Consider the following 16,012-nt stretch of genomic DNA (forward strand, 5'->3'; position numbering starts at 1 on the left):
TCTCCTAAAATAAAAAGGCAGATAGAAGATTCAATTTCACTTCACCTCTAATTTCTAAATCATAATTTTAGTTCATAAAGTATTAACTAGTACACACTAAGCATCTTTTGTCCAATTTCAGATAGTTAATTTGGAATAAATTTTGGAAATATCGCACATATAGAAAATGCATGTCTTTTTTTTTTTCCAAACAAGGACTCCTTATTTATGTATCTATTTTGTTTGAGTGTATTGCCTGCATATATGTAAGTGCACCTGTGACATGCAATGCCCTCAGAGGTCAGAAGAGGGCATCAGATCCCCTGGAACTGGAGTTAAAGACAATTGTTAGCCACCATGCAGGTGCTGGGAATCAAACCCAGGTCCTCTCCAGAGCAGCCAGTGCTCTTAACTACTGAGCCATCTCTCCAACCCCAAACAAGGAATCTTATTTCACTAATTAACTTCTACATTGTTCCTTTTTTCATACATACACCCTTTCCCCAGTTTTTTGGATAAGGGTCTCATGTAGCCCAGGCTGGCTTCAAACCAATCATATAGTCAAGAATGTTCAATTCCTGCTGCTTCCATTTCCCAAGCGTTCACATTCATTCCAGGCATGCGCCACCACGGTCGACTTTAGCAATGTATTATTAAACTTCCTCCAAGTCAACCATTTAAATAGACTCCTTCTTTTTTTTTTTTTTTTTTTTTTTTAAAGAAACAATTGTGGCTTTCGGGGTCACCAGGTCACAGGTCACTTCTGCTCCTGGACTGAGACTCGGGTTTGCTGTGCCTCCTACCCGCCAGGCCTCGGTGCTGCTGCTGGCAGCCAGAGGATCCCGGGCTCGGGTGGCTGGAGAGACACAGGGCACTCTGCCTTCCCACAGATGGAAGAGGGCAACGAAGGGGCCGGCCAGAAGGTGGATGGACTGAAGGACGCAGGGACAGAACTGGAGCACATGCGTTATCAATAAACGTGGTTGACACTAGGGGGCGGCCGAACGCCAAGTCTGTCCACACTGCGCCTGCGCCCCCAGACTCCACCTCCCCATTCTGCGCTTGCGTGGCGCGGCTTCACGCTGACGAGCTAGAAGATGGCGGCGTCCGCAGTCTGCCGGGCGGCCTGCTCTGGGACGCAAGCGCTGCTGCGCACCCGCCGTTCGGTGAGGTCGCGGTGAGAACGCTGGGCTGCAGCGCTCCGGCCTCCTGCGCGCCAATAAGGAGCGGGCTGTTGGCAGTGCCGGGTGGAGGTGGGGAGGTCGCGAGGTCAGGGCCGTGGGAAGGTCACGGCTGAGGCCCGGGATGAGGGTGGGGATCTAGCTGGCACGGGGGCTAAAACTGGCGTTCACCCCTCCGGCCGGCAGTCCCGGGAGCGATTCTCCAGCCATTTCTCACTTTGGCCGCATTCTCCCTGTAGCCGGCCCTGCTAAGGTCACCTGTTTTGCGGGGCACCGCCACCTTCGCCCAGGCCCTCCAGAGCGTGCCGGAGACACAGGTCAGCCTTTTGGACAACGGGCTGCGTGTGGCCTCGGAGCATTCCAACCAGCCTACCTGTACGGTGAGTGGGCGCCAGACCTCTGGATTGGCCCAGTTCGCTTTTCCCAGGTTGTGACCTTGGGCTGCAGTCCTCCGCCTGTGGTTTGGGTGGAGACTTTGGCTCACTCACTGCCGGATTTGCCTCTGATCCCTACTTCAGCCTTGCCTTAACTTCATGGGGGCAGCCCCCTCACTCGCAGCCAGCATTAGCATAGGACACCTGCCAAGGATAGGGCCAAATTTTTTTCCAGCTTTTTGTCCCACCCACATGAGAGAAATGATCATTATCTCTGTCTTACTATGAAGAAAATTATTTAAGAGACTTAAGGTAACTTAAGTGATGAGGTAACTTAAGTGACATGTAAAATCGTCTACCTCTGTCAGATGCACCACCTATTTCATAATCACCAGGCTAGACTAGAAATGGACTTCAAGAAATGCCTCTGAAGAGCTAGGAAGATGGCCCAGTGGGTAAAGTGCTTGCTGCTCGAGCATAAGGACCCGAATTTGAATGCCAAATGTGAAATGGGCCTAACTACAGTGCCAGGAATTGCTGAGACAGGTGGGTCCCAGGGGCTCAAACTCTAGCCAATCAGCAAGCTCCATGTTTAGTAAGAGACCCTGTCTCATAAAATAAGGTGGAGGAGCTGGAGAGATAGCTCAGGGGATAAGAGCTTGCCTTTTTCTTGCAGAGGACCAGTGTTCAGTTACCAGCACCCACATTGGGTGGCTCACAGCTTTACCTGTAACTCCAGCTCCAGGGGATTCATTGCCCTCTTCTGGCCTCCGAGGACACCTGTGCTCAACTACACGTATCTCCACATAGTTAAAAATAAAAATATTTTTAAAATAAGGTAAATAAAGTGGAGAGTGATAGAGGACACCCAACTTTTTTTGCTGTCTTAATAAACAAATGTATGGTCAAGTACACTTACATATTCATATACCACACACACATACACACCCAAACAAGAGCCTCTGAGGAACTGGGGATGTAAGTCGATGGTAGAGCCAGCATATACAGAGCCCTGGGCTGGATCCATAACACTGAAGTGAATAGCATAGCAGTGAATTAAACAGTTATCCAAAAACAGTGGCAAATTCATAGCTGCTCTTGCAGAGGACTGAATTTGGTTCCCAGCACCTCCTTTGGGCAGCTCATTACCACCTATAACTCCAGTTTCAGGGGATCTGACACCCTCTTCTGGCCTCCCTGGGCACCTGCACGCATAGGTAAACACACGCACACACACACACACACACACACACACACACACACACACAGAATAAATACTTCTTAAAAATGGTTGTAAATCCTCAAAATTGATTCAAAGATAGAAATCTTGAGTAGATGTATGAATAGATGAGAAAACTCCTAAGAACTCACCCTTCTCCCAACACACTAGCTCCAGGACTTGTGTTTTCTTGGCAGTTTTCCAGGAACAAATAATGTTTTATGATATAAATTGTTACCAAATACAGGAAAACACAGTGAACAACTTCCTTGCTACGTAGCACCTCTTTAAACTTAACCCAAAGCCCATTAAGAAAGCTTAGTAAATCATGCTGTATATTGGAGACTGAGATACCATAGATTGTAAGGAGTATCACTGTGCTTCAATTCTAAAGAAAGAACACTGTTTAAAACAGGAGGAGTAGAGGGCCTGGAGAGATGGCTTACTGGTTGAGAGCTCTTGCTGCTCTTGCAGAGGGCCCGAGTTTGATTCCCAGCACTTATGTCTAATGGCTCAGACTACCTATAACCACATCTCCATGAGGATCCAATGTCTGGCCCCCACAGGGAGCAGGATTCACGTATGCACAGGCACACACATACATAGATAGAAAGAAAAAATAAATTTTCAAAAAAGATGCTGCCAGTTATAATCAAAGGATTATATTGTGGATCAGTTAAAAGTACTTGCTGTGTAATCAGGACAAGAGTTAAGATTCCAGCATTGCCTAATAAGCTGGGAACCCTGATTGTAACTCTAGTTTTGAGGGATCTGATGCCACTTTCTGGCCTCCATGTGTGCACTGACACCCACACCTGCACACACATGCACAGACATTCACACACAAAGTGCAAGCACCACCACAACCAGCTCTTTAATACAAAATAGCCTCCTTCCTTGATGAAAGGATAAAATCATCAGAACACAGGCAGGCTATAGTATGTTGTCTATTGAGACAGTCTTTCTGTAAGCAGAAGCTGACCTTGAATTCAGTCCTGCTTCTGCTTCCAGAGTGCTGGGATTAAAGATGTATGCCATCACACCTGGCTTGGGTATGAGTCTTAGAATATAGAAAATAACGGGTATGGTGGCACATGCCTTTAAACCCAGCACTCAGAAGGCAGAGAGGCAGGCAGATCTCTGAGAAACCATGCCAGCCTAGTCTACTAGGCTAGCTGTGGCTACAGGAAAACCTGGTCTGAAAAAGACAGAAAAAAAAAAAAAAGAAAGATGATAAGCTTCATGCCCAGAAAAAATAGAATTAATTGCAGGCCTGGTGGCACATGCCTTTAATCCCAGGACTCGGGAGGCAGAGGCAGGTGGATCTCTGAGTTCTAGGCCAGCTGGCAGCTGGTAGAAAGTTCCAGGCCAGCTGGGACTACAGGAAGACCGTGTCTCATGAAAGAAAAAACTCAACATCCTTTCTATTAAAGTAATGAATCAGGATTTTACTGGCAGACTTAGGAATTGCTGTTATATTAGTTTCCCAGAGGTTTTTCTCTTTTTGCCAAAGCCCCCTTAGAACACCTGTTTCACCAGTTAATTCTCTAAGCCAATGAGAAAATAGTCTCATTCAATAGTCACACCCCATATTTGAGCACAAATTGCCGGGCCTGGTGGCGCATGCTTTTAATCCCAGCACTCGGGAGGCAGAGGCAGGCAGATCTCTAAGAGTTTTAGGCCAGCCTGGTCTACATGGTGAGTTCCAGGCCAGCTGAGAGTACATGGAAACCATCTCAAAAAGACCTGAAAAAAAAAAAAAAAGAATTTTATACTTGTGGAGCCAGGTAAATGGGCACAATTGAGAAGCTTAAGACAGGAGGATTCCTGTGAGTTCAAGGCCAGCCTAGGCTTCAGAGCAAGATACTGTCTCAAAAATCAACAAATAAAAAATGCTTCTGGATGTCTTTGATAACCAGTGAGAAATAGGGAAGGAAGAAGAGGTGATGCAGTTTGACTAGTCATTTGGTTCGTGCTCTGTGCTCTAGGCCCTCTTGTCCCTCTAATCATAGTGATCTTACTGTATCAGCTCCTCCCCATATTGACAGCTATGAGGACCTACGTGGCGCAGTACTGAGTTACTCAGTGATTTGTGAGTGGGGATGTGAGTGATCTGTTGGTTACTCTTGTCTGTGGCTTCTTGTCCAGGTGGGAGTGTGGATTGATGCTGGCAGCCGTTATGAGACTGAGAAGAACAATGGGGCAGGCTACTTTGTGGAACACCTGGCTTTCAAGGTAAGTCTTGTGAAGTCTCTTTTCCCTCATAATAGGGCTGCCTATTTTAAGAATGAAAGATAGAAAAATTAGCTTCCTGATTATGGGCCCATTGGGGTATAATCTCTGATTAGCATTTCTGGAAAGAGTCATATGGGCTCAGCTTCTTGGCTGAGTGCTTATCTGATGAGCCCCTGCATGAGGTCCCCAAGAAGCCATAGGAGCCCCTCTTTTTACTACGGAGGCTAGGTATTTTAGTTTCATTTATGTTGCTAAACTGACAAAAGGCAGTTTAGCAGCTTGCAGTTCCAGATTTCAGTTCATCACAGGGAAGTCACAGTGGCAGGAGCTTGAAACAGCTGGTCACATCATTTCCACAGTCAAGTGCAAAGAGAAATGGATGTAGGGATGTTACTTGCTTACTTGCTGCTTGTGCTGAGCTTGCTTCAGGCCCACTCTCTATGAAATGGTACCACCCACAGAGGTCTGGGCCTTCCAACATCTATTAACAAATTAAGGCGGTCCCCCACAGGCATACATACCCACAGGCCAACCTAATCTAGGTAATACTTTATTAAGACTCTTCTTCCCAGATGATTCTAGGTTGTCAAGTTGACAGTTAAAACTAAGCATTGTAGGCTTGTGTCATGTGCATGTCTACAGGTGGACTTGATGAACTTGCACATATGTGCATATGCATTACAGACAGGCATGGTCAAAGAAATGCTCTGCTCTGATGGTTTACCTATATCTCTCAATTATAGAGCAGAGGCTGTGTTTTCTGTAAGTGGGGGTGGGGCTGATGAGGAGTTGGAATGGGCATCTCATCTCAGTTGGTTATGTTGTCACAGGTGCTTATGCAGATGTATTTGTGTGTGCATGCTTCAGTGTGTGCCATGAGATGGCACCATGAGACAGTCTGCTGCCCTTATACATGTGGACCTAGAATTGGCCTTATGGAGGTGGCTGCTAGCTTACATAATGGCATTGGTGAGAGAACTAGATCACATCACTTGTTCACGGGTGTGAGCGTCTCTGAACATGGCTGTCAGTAAGGGGATGTGGCGTATTGGTAAGGTCAGGCTGTTATAAGAACTCTAGGTACTAGGTAACAGTTGTTAAAGCCATGCTATTCTATCTGGACCCCACTGGCTGACTCCATCCTTTGGACCATGATGCTGTGGCTTCAGCTCAAGGCCTGCTTAGTGCTCAATGAGTACATATTGCTGAGGGTATACTTACGAACCACTGGTCCTGCTGAGGCTTTAACCTTTGAGGGCAGGATTCTTGCAATCTGGTGTGGCTCCTGATTGATTGTCTTGATGTCTGGTTCCAGGGAACAAAGAATCGACCTGGCAGTGCCTTAGAGAAGGAGGTAGAGAGTTTGGGGGCCCATCTTAATGCCTACAGCACTCGGGAGCACACAGCTTACTACGTCAAGGCACTGTCCAAGGACCTGCCAAAAGGTAACATGTAGAGGAGGATGTGGGAACACAAGGATAGGTCTTCAGGGCAGCCGAGGTCAGGCTCCCAGGAGCCCCTGGATTGGCCACAGCCTTGAACTTACTCATGAGGATGCAGCCTTGGCACAGTGCAACCAGCAGGAGTGTATGATAGCAGGAGATGGTATGCCAGGCTTAGGTTTTATGCTGCCATTGGGCTCTACTGGGCACCTAGACATGCTCGTGTGTGTGTGTGTGTGTGTGTGTGTGTGTGTGTTTGGTTTGGTTTTAGTTTTGATTTTCTTGAGACAGGGTCTCACTATATAAGCCTGGCCTAGAACTTGCTATGTAGACCAGGCTGGCCTCAATCTCACAGTGATCCCCCTGTCTCTGCCTTCCAAGTGCTGGGAGTAAAGGCGTGGACCACTATGCCTGGCTTGTTTTATGTGTGTGTATATCTTGTGTGCCATGACACACGTGTAGAGATCAGAGGACAGCTTGTGGGAATCAGTTCTCTCATTGTACCATGTGGGTTCTGGGGCCCTGATTCAGATCATCAGACTTGGTGGCAAGTGCCTTTACCCATTGAGTTGTCTCTTAGGTTTTTTGAGACAATATCTCATTATATAGCCCAAGCTGGCTTTGAACTCACTATGTAGCCCTGTCCTTGACCTCTTAGTGATCTTTCTGTCTCAGCCTCCCAAATGCTGATATTAGAGGCATGCATCACCACACCTGGTTAACTTGTCCATCTTGTATCCAGTTGTGGAGCTCCTAGCTGACATTGTACAGAATTGCAGTCTGGAAGACTCACAGATAGAGAAAGAACGAGATGTGATCCTGCGGGAGATGCAGGAGAATGATGCATCTCTACAGGACGTGGTCTTTGATTACCTGCATGCCACAGCGTTCCAGGGCACACCACTAGCACAGGCTGTGGAGGGACCCAGTGAGAACGTCAGGTGAGAACTGGTTGTGATTGTGGAGTAACACATGGTCCCCATGAGCCACATACCATTCAGATCATGTTTTTAGTTGGCTAGCTGTCTGTGTTTGTTTTCCTAATTTATAGTTTTTGTACTGCTGTATGGTCATGTGACCCCGTTGCCTATGAGCGCTTCATTTGAGCCTTGGATTCTGTTCAGGATATGTTTCTAAGCTTGTACTGACAGTTTGAGGGAGGAAGCACCTAGGTGTCCCTTCTGTGTGCCACTACCATGTCCTCTCATGGGGAGGGTGCTGTGTGGAGTATACAGAGCAGGAAGAGTCTGCTGCCCTTAGAATTCACAGCCCTCTGAGGAAGCGTAAGCCAACATTGGACTCAGGTCGCACTTCTTGGAGGGCTGTGAGACAGGTCCTTAGGAAGGCTGCCCTTTGGGTCCTAGAGAGGTGGGTGGCAGAGAAGAAGGTTGAGGGGTATGTTATAGCCTGTGCTTTAGAGACATTATGCCTTTTCTGAGCTGCATTTCATGTGACTCAGCTTGCTGTGGAGTAGAAGAGCTGACTCGTTGGCTGCATGTCTTTCAGGAAGCTGTCGCGTGCAGACTTGACTGAGTACCTCAGCAGACATTACAAAGCCCCTCGAATGGTGCTGGCAGCAGCTGGAGGTAAGTGATGGATTTGCTGAAGCCCTGGACAGGTGGGCCCAAATGTTGCTTATCAAAGCCCAGATCTCCTACTTCTGACTGTAGTGGGCCTTCTGACTGTAGTGGGCCTCCTGGAAACTGAGGAACCTTGTTCTGTCAGATCATCGAAGTGTGTCATCTTCTGTGCTTTGAGGTGGGATAGACTGTGACTACACTGAGGCTGGCCATATAAGGGTACTCCCTCTCTAGCACATGCCTCAGTTGTGCTGTCAGTACCTCCTTAGGCCTTAAACTCTTAGGCTCAACTGGTTCTAGGATACCCAGTTTGCTGGCTGGTGTAAGATATCAGCTCCTGCGTTTATTCCTTCTGGCCTTGCCATTGGGTGCCAGAGACATTGGCTGTGTGATGATGGGCTGGGACCACCTTGAAAAGCACAGAATGGTAGCAGAGATTTTAATGTGTGGAGCAGAGATTTTAAGATTTACAGGTGGGTAAGGAGCATTGTACATAGGTCATTTGAGTAGATTTCTCTGAAGGATGGTAGTTGTTAGTGGGAACCTGAGCAGAGGAGAAGGACAGTGTGGTGGCCTGGTGTATATTCTAAGGCTCACTCTGCATTCTAACTAGGGAGGGTGTGCCAGGTACCCTGTTGGAGATGACAGGAGCAAGGGAGAGTGATAGATGGACTCAGGATAGTTTTCTGATGCAGGTCTGGACAGGACTGGATGTGGCTGAGAAAGTAGGCCTGCTCATGCCTTGCCACCAGGGTGGGTGAGAAAGACCGATAGGAGCATAACTGGGTGCTTTAGTCAGGGAACCTGGGGGCCAAGAACATTGTAAGCTACTGACCCATTAGACTTTGTTGAATCTTAGCAGGGCTAGGGCAGTCAAGGCGCCAAAGGTCTCTTATGAGCTAAGAGGCAAGGTGTCTGGCACAGAATCCTAAAGGTCACATAAGTTTGTAATGTTATTTGTAAATGACCCCAGCTATTCAGAGTCCAGGGAGAATCATAGCCCTACAGGAGTACCACTTTGTTCTATCTCAACACCTCTTTAGGTTCATCAGTCGGGTCTGGTTATAATAGAGTAGAGGAAGGGTCAAAGCAGCCAGGTAGCCTTGTACTCAAAGCACACCAGTCTCCTTGATGGAGGTGAGATGGTGCTTCTGGGGAGAAAGTCAGTACTTGTGTGATGTGACAGTCCTTTGGGTTTTTTTGTCTGTTCGTTTGTTTATCTTTGTGGTGCTAGAGAGTGAAGCTAGAGCCTTATCCATGCTAAGGAAGTGCTCTAACCACTGACATACTCTCCTATCCCAGTTCCCAGTCCACCTTTTTTTTTTTTGTCCTTTTGAAACAGGGTCTCCCTGTAGCCCCAGCTGGCCTGGAACTTGATATGTAGACCAGGCTGGCCTCGAAACCACAGAGATCCACCTCTGCCTCCTGAGTTCTGGGATCCAGTCCATCATTTTTAAGTTCAATATGCCTGAGCCTATGAGAGCCATTTAGCCCCAAGATGCCTATCTCCTTGAGACAGGGTTTGTCTATGGATCCTCTTCTTCCTTCACTCTGTTCTAGTGTACATTTCCACTGACACAGGACATGGAGGTCCTGCACCTGTCTGTGATTCCCCTATGCTATGCCATGAATTTTGGTCAGTCACTAACTTTACTCTGTCTCCCCAGGGGTGGAGCACAGGCAGCTGCTAGATCTTGCCCAGAAGCACTTTAGCAGCATCTCTGGAGCGTATGAAGAGGATGCCATACCTGCTATAACTCCATGTCGCTTCACTGGGAGTGAGGTGTGCTACCTGGTGGGCAGGGTTGCTGGGAACTTCTGGGAGGACCCTTGTCTACAAGGTTGTCTTTGTGATGTTAGATACTTAAGGAATTGGCAAGGGTTCTGACATCATCCTTTTTATTTGCCCCGAAGCTGGTTGCCTATCAACCTTGATATGTATTGTTTCAGATCCGCCATCGTGATGATGCCTTGCCTTTGGCCCATGTGGCCATTGCAGTAGAGGGACCTGGTTGGACTAACCCAGATAATGTTGCCCTCCAAGTGGCCAATGCCATCATCGGTCACTATGATTGTACTTATGGTGGTGGAGTCGTAAGTACCAGGAACAGAGATGGTACCTTGCCTTCAAGGAGGAGAGGTTGTGTCTGGAGAGGTGCTGGGTTGTGTCTTAGAAGCTGTGGGACTCAGGATGTGGGCCACAGATAAGAGGTGGGTGATGACTGTCCTTGCCTCTGGCAGCATCTGTCCAGCCCACTGGCTTCAGTTGCTGTAACTAACAAGCTGTGCCAGAGTTTCCAGACCTTCAATATCTGCTACGCAGACACTGGGTTGCTGGGTGCGCACTTCGTCTGTGATAGCATGAACATTGATGACATGATGTTCTTCCTGCAAGGCCAGTGGTGAGTGTCAGCTCAGTACTATTGGGTGAGATAGAGGCCTTTGACCAGCACGGTGGGAGGCTAAGAGACAGCACAGTCTTCCAGAATGAACACTGCTGCACCCCCTCCTTCTATGCCCTGCTTTAGGATGCGCCTGTGTACAAGTGCTACAGAGAGTGAGGTGAATAGGGGCAAAAACATCTTCAGAAATGCCCTGGTGTCTCATCTGGATGGTGAGTCCTGCAGCTTTATAGGGAAGGATAGAGGGTGTCCTGCCAGGGGCCACAGTGGCATCTATAGTGTAACCATTGTTCCTAACCAAGTATAGAAAGGAAAACCTAGGCCGGGTGTGGTGTTTTCACACTTGTAATCCCAGCATTTGAGAGATGAGGCAACAAGGTCAGGCGTGAGATCCATTTCTTCTGACCTCCATTCGCATTGCATGACACAGGAGCACTTACATAATTGTAGGCAATATACTCATACACAAAAAAATAAAGATAATTTTTTTAAAAAAGTAAAAGAAACCAAAAGGAGGGAGGAGGAAGGGAAGAGAAGAAAGAAGACTTGAAGATCAAACCATGCCCTGCCACCCCACATGCAGGGGTTTGGAGTTTCAGGTGCAGGTGAAGGTAGCCCAGATCAGAAATAAAGATTATGAGCTGGGATCAGAGCAAGGTCCTGGAGGCCCTTGTCAGCCTGACCTCTAAGCATTTCCCCTTCCCTTGAAGGCACCACTCCTGTGTGTGAAGATATTGGTCGTAGCCTGCTCACTTATGGCCGTCGCATCCCTCTGGCCGAATGGGAGAGCAGGATTGCGGTAAGTGGGCCCTGGAAGAAATTCTGGAGCCTAGGGCTGGCAGGCCTCTGTGGAGTTGTGGGTTGGGGTCTGACAGAATTGAGCTTGTTCCCATAGACATCTCTGTTGTCCTCGGTGGCTACCACTTGCCGAGGTGGGGTAGTCAGGCATCTAGAGTAGGGAGGACCCTCCACATTTCCCCTTTGAGTAGAGGGACAGCTTCACAGAATACCTGGAAGATAGGGGTTGACTCAAAAAAGTTAACTGGCCAAGAGGGTACAAAGTACCTGTCATTCAGTGCGCTCTCTACTTCCCCCTATAGGTGGTGGATTCCCATATGCTGCGTGAGGTCTGCTCCAAGTACTTTTATGACCAGTGTCCAGCAGTGGCTGGATACGGTGAGTGGTCTAGAAGGCTTGTTCTTTATCATTTTCCTCAGGCCATTATCTTTGCCTCCCTGTCTGCCTCTGCTCCCCAAGCCAGCTTATACTTTGAGAAAGAAGTTCAGGTCCTCAAGAGGCTCTCCTCAGGAGCCTGGCTGCCAGGGAGTTCTTGCTCAGAAAACCTGTCCCAGCAGCTCCCTGGGTCCCTGCCAGGCAGCCTCCATCAATACCCCCTGCCCCCAACCCACCAAGTAACGGGCACCCTGCATGTGGGGTGGGGCTGCCAGGGCTAGAGCATGAAAGGACAGGCTCTGCACCCTGGGGAATGTGCTCTTCCCTCTTTTCACTCAAAGCCCGTCTTGTATTGCTCTGGGCATCCACTCTGAGCTGGGTATGGCACAGGGCCAGGTGTCCCTGTGCAGGCAAGACACTCCACCCTGATTCCCCACCCTATCCCCACAGGCCCCATCGAGCAGCTCCCAGACTACAACCGGATTCGTAGTGGCATGTTCTGGCTGCGCTTCTAGGCAGGAAGCCTGTGCAAGCAAGAAGGCAGGGGGCCAGGGCTCATGGTCCTCTGCCACAAACATACTATTCTGGTTCCTCAAACCCATGCTGCCAGTTACCACCAATAAAGTCCTGTTGAGAACTGTGGTGTTCTTCCTTTAGCATTGGCATGGAGTCCATTGGGGCACAAGGACTTTTCCCCCGAGTTCTACATCTCCTAGATCCTTCTGTCTTCTCCCAGGCTAATGTGTCCTCAGCCAGGGGCAAGTGTGGGGGCTGCAACACAGAGGCCGGAAGCCTTTGATGCTTCCAGGGAGCAAAGCCCAGATGTTTCCACTCAGCTACATGGGGGACATTCCTCAGCCAGCCTGTCCCAGGAGTGGGATGTGGGAGTCCATGGAAACTACAGGCCCAGCCTATGCCCTAGTAGAGGTCCCAACCTGGAATCTGGGAGCTTAGGTAGAAAACCCTCACTGCAGACCCTGTACAGGGCCACTCTGGCTGGCCCCTGTTCCCACTGGGATGGACTAGGAGGGGCCATGGGCATCCCTGAGGAAGCCTCTGAGTGTTTACTGTGTTACAGAGAGGATAGCCTGGGGCACAGTGTTCTGATTTGGTTTGTAACTGCTGTCTGGACAGGCAGGGTAGGGCAAGAATCCTTTGCCTTGATTTGCTGCTGACTCAGGCTCCAAGAATAACCCTGAGCTCAGTGGAGCCCAAGCCCCCTCCCTCCTCTAGGTCTGTCCTAGGCAAGTCTTGAGCTGTTGGCCTAGTGATCCCCTCCCCATCTTTCTGAGGCAGCCAGGACCTAACTAATCTAATGGCGCTCTCAGCTGCTGGATCTCTGCTGCTCCTTGGGGCCTTAATCCCTTAAGGCACATGAACAGATAGGCCCCACAACCCCCTCCCCCCCATCCTTCTACAAGTCAGGTTCCTGAGAGGCCCAGTAGGAAAGATGGGAGGAAGGAGCCTGGTCCTCTTGAAGTTGCTGGCTGCTGATGGGACAAAGTTTGTTGAGAGGGGACTATTCAGAAGTCTCCCATCACCCTCTTCTGAAAGCCAAAACAAGCCTTGACTCTTAAGCTCCCTGGGGCCTTTCCCTCAATTGTGAGTTAGGGAGCATGTCTTAATGTTTTGCATGGGTACCAGACAGGTTATCCTACTGTTTGATCAGCTGGAGAGAAGCTATTGGGCAACAGAATCCTTAGCTGGGCCCAACTTTGGTAGTTTAAGATGAAGTACCCAGGCCAGGGAATGAATGCTGAGTCTACTGAACTGGAAGATGGGACTCTAGGGCTCTGGAGAGAAGGATGAGCGGTTAAGAGCACTGACTGTTCTTGCAGAGGACCCAGGTTTGTTTCTAGCACCCACATTGCAGCTAACTGTAACTCCAGTTCCAGAGCCCTCTTCTGACCTCTGTGGGCATTGCATGACATGGGTATACTTACATAACATGCAGGCAATACATCATTAAAAGAAAATTAAAAAACAAGTGAAAAAGATGGGACTCTTTGAAGTCAATGTTTGACCCCAAAGGCTACAGATATGCTGAACACATGAGAGAGCTGGGACTTGGGAGTGTCTGGACTCCTTACATAATGAAGAGCCAGAACATTTATCCTCTAGAAGCATGTCAGGGAGGTGCCCTGGAGTTTAAAGAGAAGTGGCTTGGTGAGAGCTGTGAATTATTAGCATGGGGACTCAGGTTAGATTTCTGTGGCAGTCCAGGTCAGGGCTGTAGGGACAGTTGGAGTGGCCTGTGGAAGTATAAGCAAGGCAGCATTCCTACTAGTACTGGGGGACCCAGAGGAAGAGTGGGTCAGAGGGAGGGATAGCTTGCCTAGTTTTAACCACATTTCCAATGAGGACTTTGGAGATGTCCAGGATACAGTGGGATGTGCCACTGGAACCTCAAAAAGAGGCCCTGGTTGGCAACATGGTGCCATCTGGTAAAACAACTGAAGCCAGGGAAGAAAATGTACAGGGAGGCATAAGACAGTCCACACTTTCCTAATAGAAGAGCTGCAGGTAGGTAGGTACTGGTCTCCAGGGCTGTGCCTGATGCTGTGTGTTTGTCAGGCTGCTGCAGTCAGGGGCCTCAAGGACCACACCCTGAACCTTTTGACCACTACAGACTTAAATCATTCCCCAACTTTGCTTCTACTTTCTCAACAGACTCCTTTGATCCTTACAGTGCCCTTCCTTTCAGGGGTACTTAAGTTCTAGAGAGGTTTGCCTTGATGCCAACACTTGAATTGGGCCATGTATCTTTCCTAAGGGCCAGACCCACATATGCATGTATGTCCATACCGTACATGCCATCTCTGCCCTGCTGTCATCCACCCTTGCTGTACCAGAGTAGATGATGACCTTAAGGGCAGGGGTTATCTCTATGGGAGCATGCCTGGTTCTCTACTGCCCCCATCTGGAGCACACCTTCCAAGGGTGGGAGGTCCCAGGACACTGCTGAGGAGACCTTGACCTTGGAAAAAGGTTCTGGGTCTTGTGAAGACACCACTATGTCCCGGATAGTTCTGGGATTGGGGTTGTCAGTGATAAGGGAAAGCTCCAGCTTTCCTGGACAACAAGAAAATGGGTTTGGATGGTCCTCTCTACCCTGAGGTCTGGTCATGCTAGAGAACCCTCAGACCTAGACAGATCCAGGGGAAACAAATGTTAACAGAATTGTCATCCATCCCCATCTCCTTACTTAGCCTGTGGATCTGAGGGGAGGAGGTTGCAGGGCCAGGCATATTGGAAGCAATCCAGTAGCTTCAGTAAGTGAAGATCTGCTTTCTGGACTGTGTGGAACTATTCAGGACTGAATAGAAAACAAGGAAGCCAGGCCCACACCCACATGGGGGCTCATTTTCTTAGGAGTGTCTCTCTGCCTTGACTTCACCCATCAAAGGAAGATAATATGGATATCCAAAGACAGTGGGCTTGATCTGGGGGTGGTGGTGTTAGTTTAGGAATGCCTGTCCACAATCATAGATGTCAATCGGGAGCAAGGAGGGATGAAGAAGAGAGGGAAAGTTATGAAAGGGAAAGTTAGATACCTTGAGGAAGTGAGGAAAGGAAGTGGGCCTAGTTGGGGAATTGGGTAGAAGGGGTCTACAGGAAAAGTAGGTTGAGGGGGGAGACCCCTAGAGACCAGAATGATGACAGACAGGGGAACCTTGCCTGAGACATAGGTCCTGCCAGTGGGAGCATGGGTAGCAGGAGGTGAATTCCTGAGAGATGAGCTGTGCCTGTGGGTGGTCCCACCCTCCGGCACATGGACAGCCCCCTCCTGCAAACACAGCTGGATGGCATCTGCTTGGGACCGGTTCAAGGCATAGTAGGGAGTGAGGGACATTGGGTTGGATACATGAATAAGCATGGTATAGGTTCTCTCCTGGTTTCCCCCTCCTAAAAGGAGGTGTACTAAGAGCCAGCCCAATGAGATCTTGATCTCCCCAAGTCCCAAAGACCCTCATTTGCTGGGGTCTGCTCTGCCTGTCACAGAGGTTAGGGTGGGGCACAGGAAGTCCACCAGACAGAGGGATAGCTGATTCACAGACTTGTTAGTTGGGACATATGGCCTAAGGCCTTGTCTGGACTCCCCCACCGCGATGGAGGTGAGTCAGCTCTCACTACCCCTACCATCCTGCTGCTGCCCCTATGGTCTGCAGGAACCTGGCCATATTTCAATCAGCAGTAGCCACTCCACTGGTAAATCTGACTAAAAGTAGTCACCATCTGTGACCCCATATTGGGTTGGGGTCTCTTAGTGTCTGTCAAGAACCCGGGGCTGGGGGGATTCCCAGAAGCCACAGGAGGGGGCCTAGCATTTAAGTGCGTCATATCATCTGTCCAGGAGAAGTGTGGGGGGGCGACCTATGGGGAGGTGGGTGAGGGCGGGCCGCCTGGGTCCCCGCCTGCTGCTCCGC

At 49.1% G+C, this 16,012-nt stretch overlaps 1 protein-coding gene across 1 annotated transcript; it reads left to right on the forward strand.

Annotated features, from left to right (window-relative positions):
- The first annotated feature begins 997 nt into the window (after positions 1–997).
- LOC103750218 (cytochrome b-c1 complex subunit 1, mitochondrial) lies at positions 998–12,223 on the forward strand. Its single transcript, XM_008853239.3, has 13 exons — positions 998–1,145; positions 1,400–1,540; positions 4,902–4,988; positions 6,304–6,433; positions 7,173–7,371; positions 7,937–8,016; positions 9,678–9,793; positions 9,961–10,104; positions 10,252–10,412; positions 10,539–10,624; positions 11,123–11,211; positions 11,513–11,588; positions 12,036–12,223. The coding sequence occupies exons 1-13, from the start codon at positions 1,077–1,079 to the stop codon at positions 12,098–12,100; spliced, it is 1,443 nt and encodes a 480-aa protein (XP_008851461.1). The 5' UTR covers positions 998–1,076; the 3' UTR covers positions 12,101–12,223.
- The last annotated feature ends 3,789 nt before the right edge of the window (positions 12,224–16,012 follow it).

Source organism: Nannospalax galili, unplaced genomic scaffold, assembly GCF_000622305.1.
Source record: "Nannospalax galili isolate Female #2095 unplaced genomic scaffold, S.galili_v1.0 scaffold786, whole genome shotgun sequence".
Classification (NCBI taxonomy): domain Eukaryota; kingdom Metazoa; phylum Chordata; class Mammalia; order Rodentia; family Spalacidae; genus Nannospalax; species Nannospalax galili.

Bases quoted from the DNA above. Each gene is read 5' to 3' on its own strand.
- LOC103750218 (XM_008853239.3), top strand. From the start codon at position 1,077: ATGGCGGCGTCCGCAGTCTGCCGGGCGGCCTGCTCTGGGACGCAAGCG. The intron at 9,794-9,960 runs GTGTGCTACCTG...GTATTGTTTCAG, and splicing joins GTCGCTTCACTGGGAGTGAG to ATCCGCCATCGTGATGATGC. The intron at 10,625-11,122 runs GTGAGTCCTGCA...CTTCCCTTGAAG, and splicing joins CCTGGTGTCTCATCTGGATG to GCACCACTCCTGTGTGTGAA.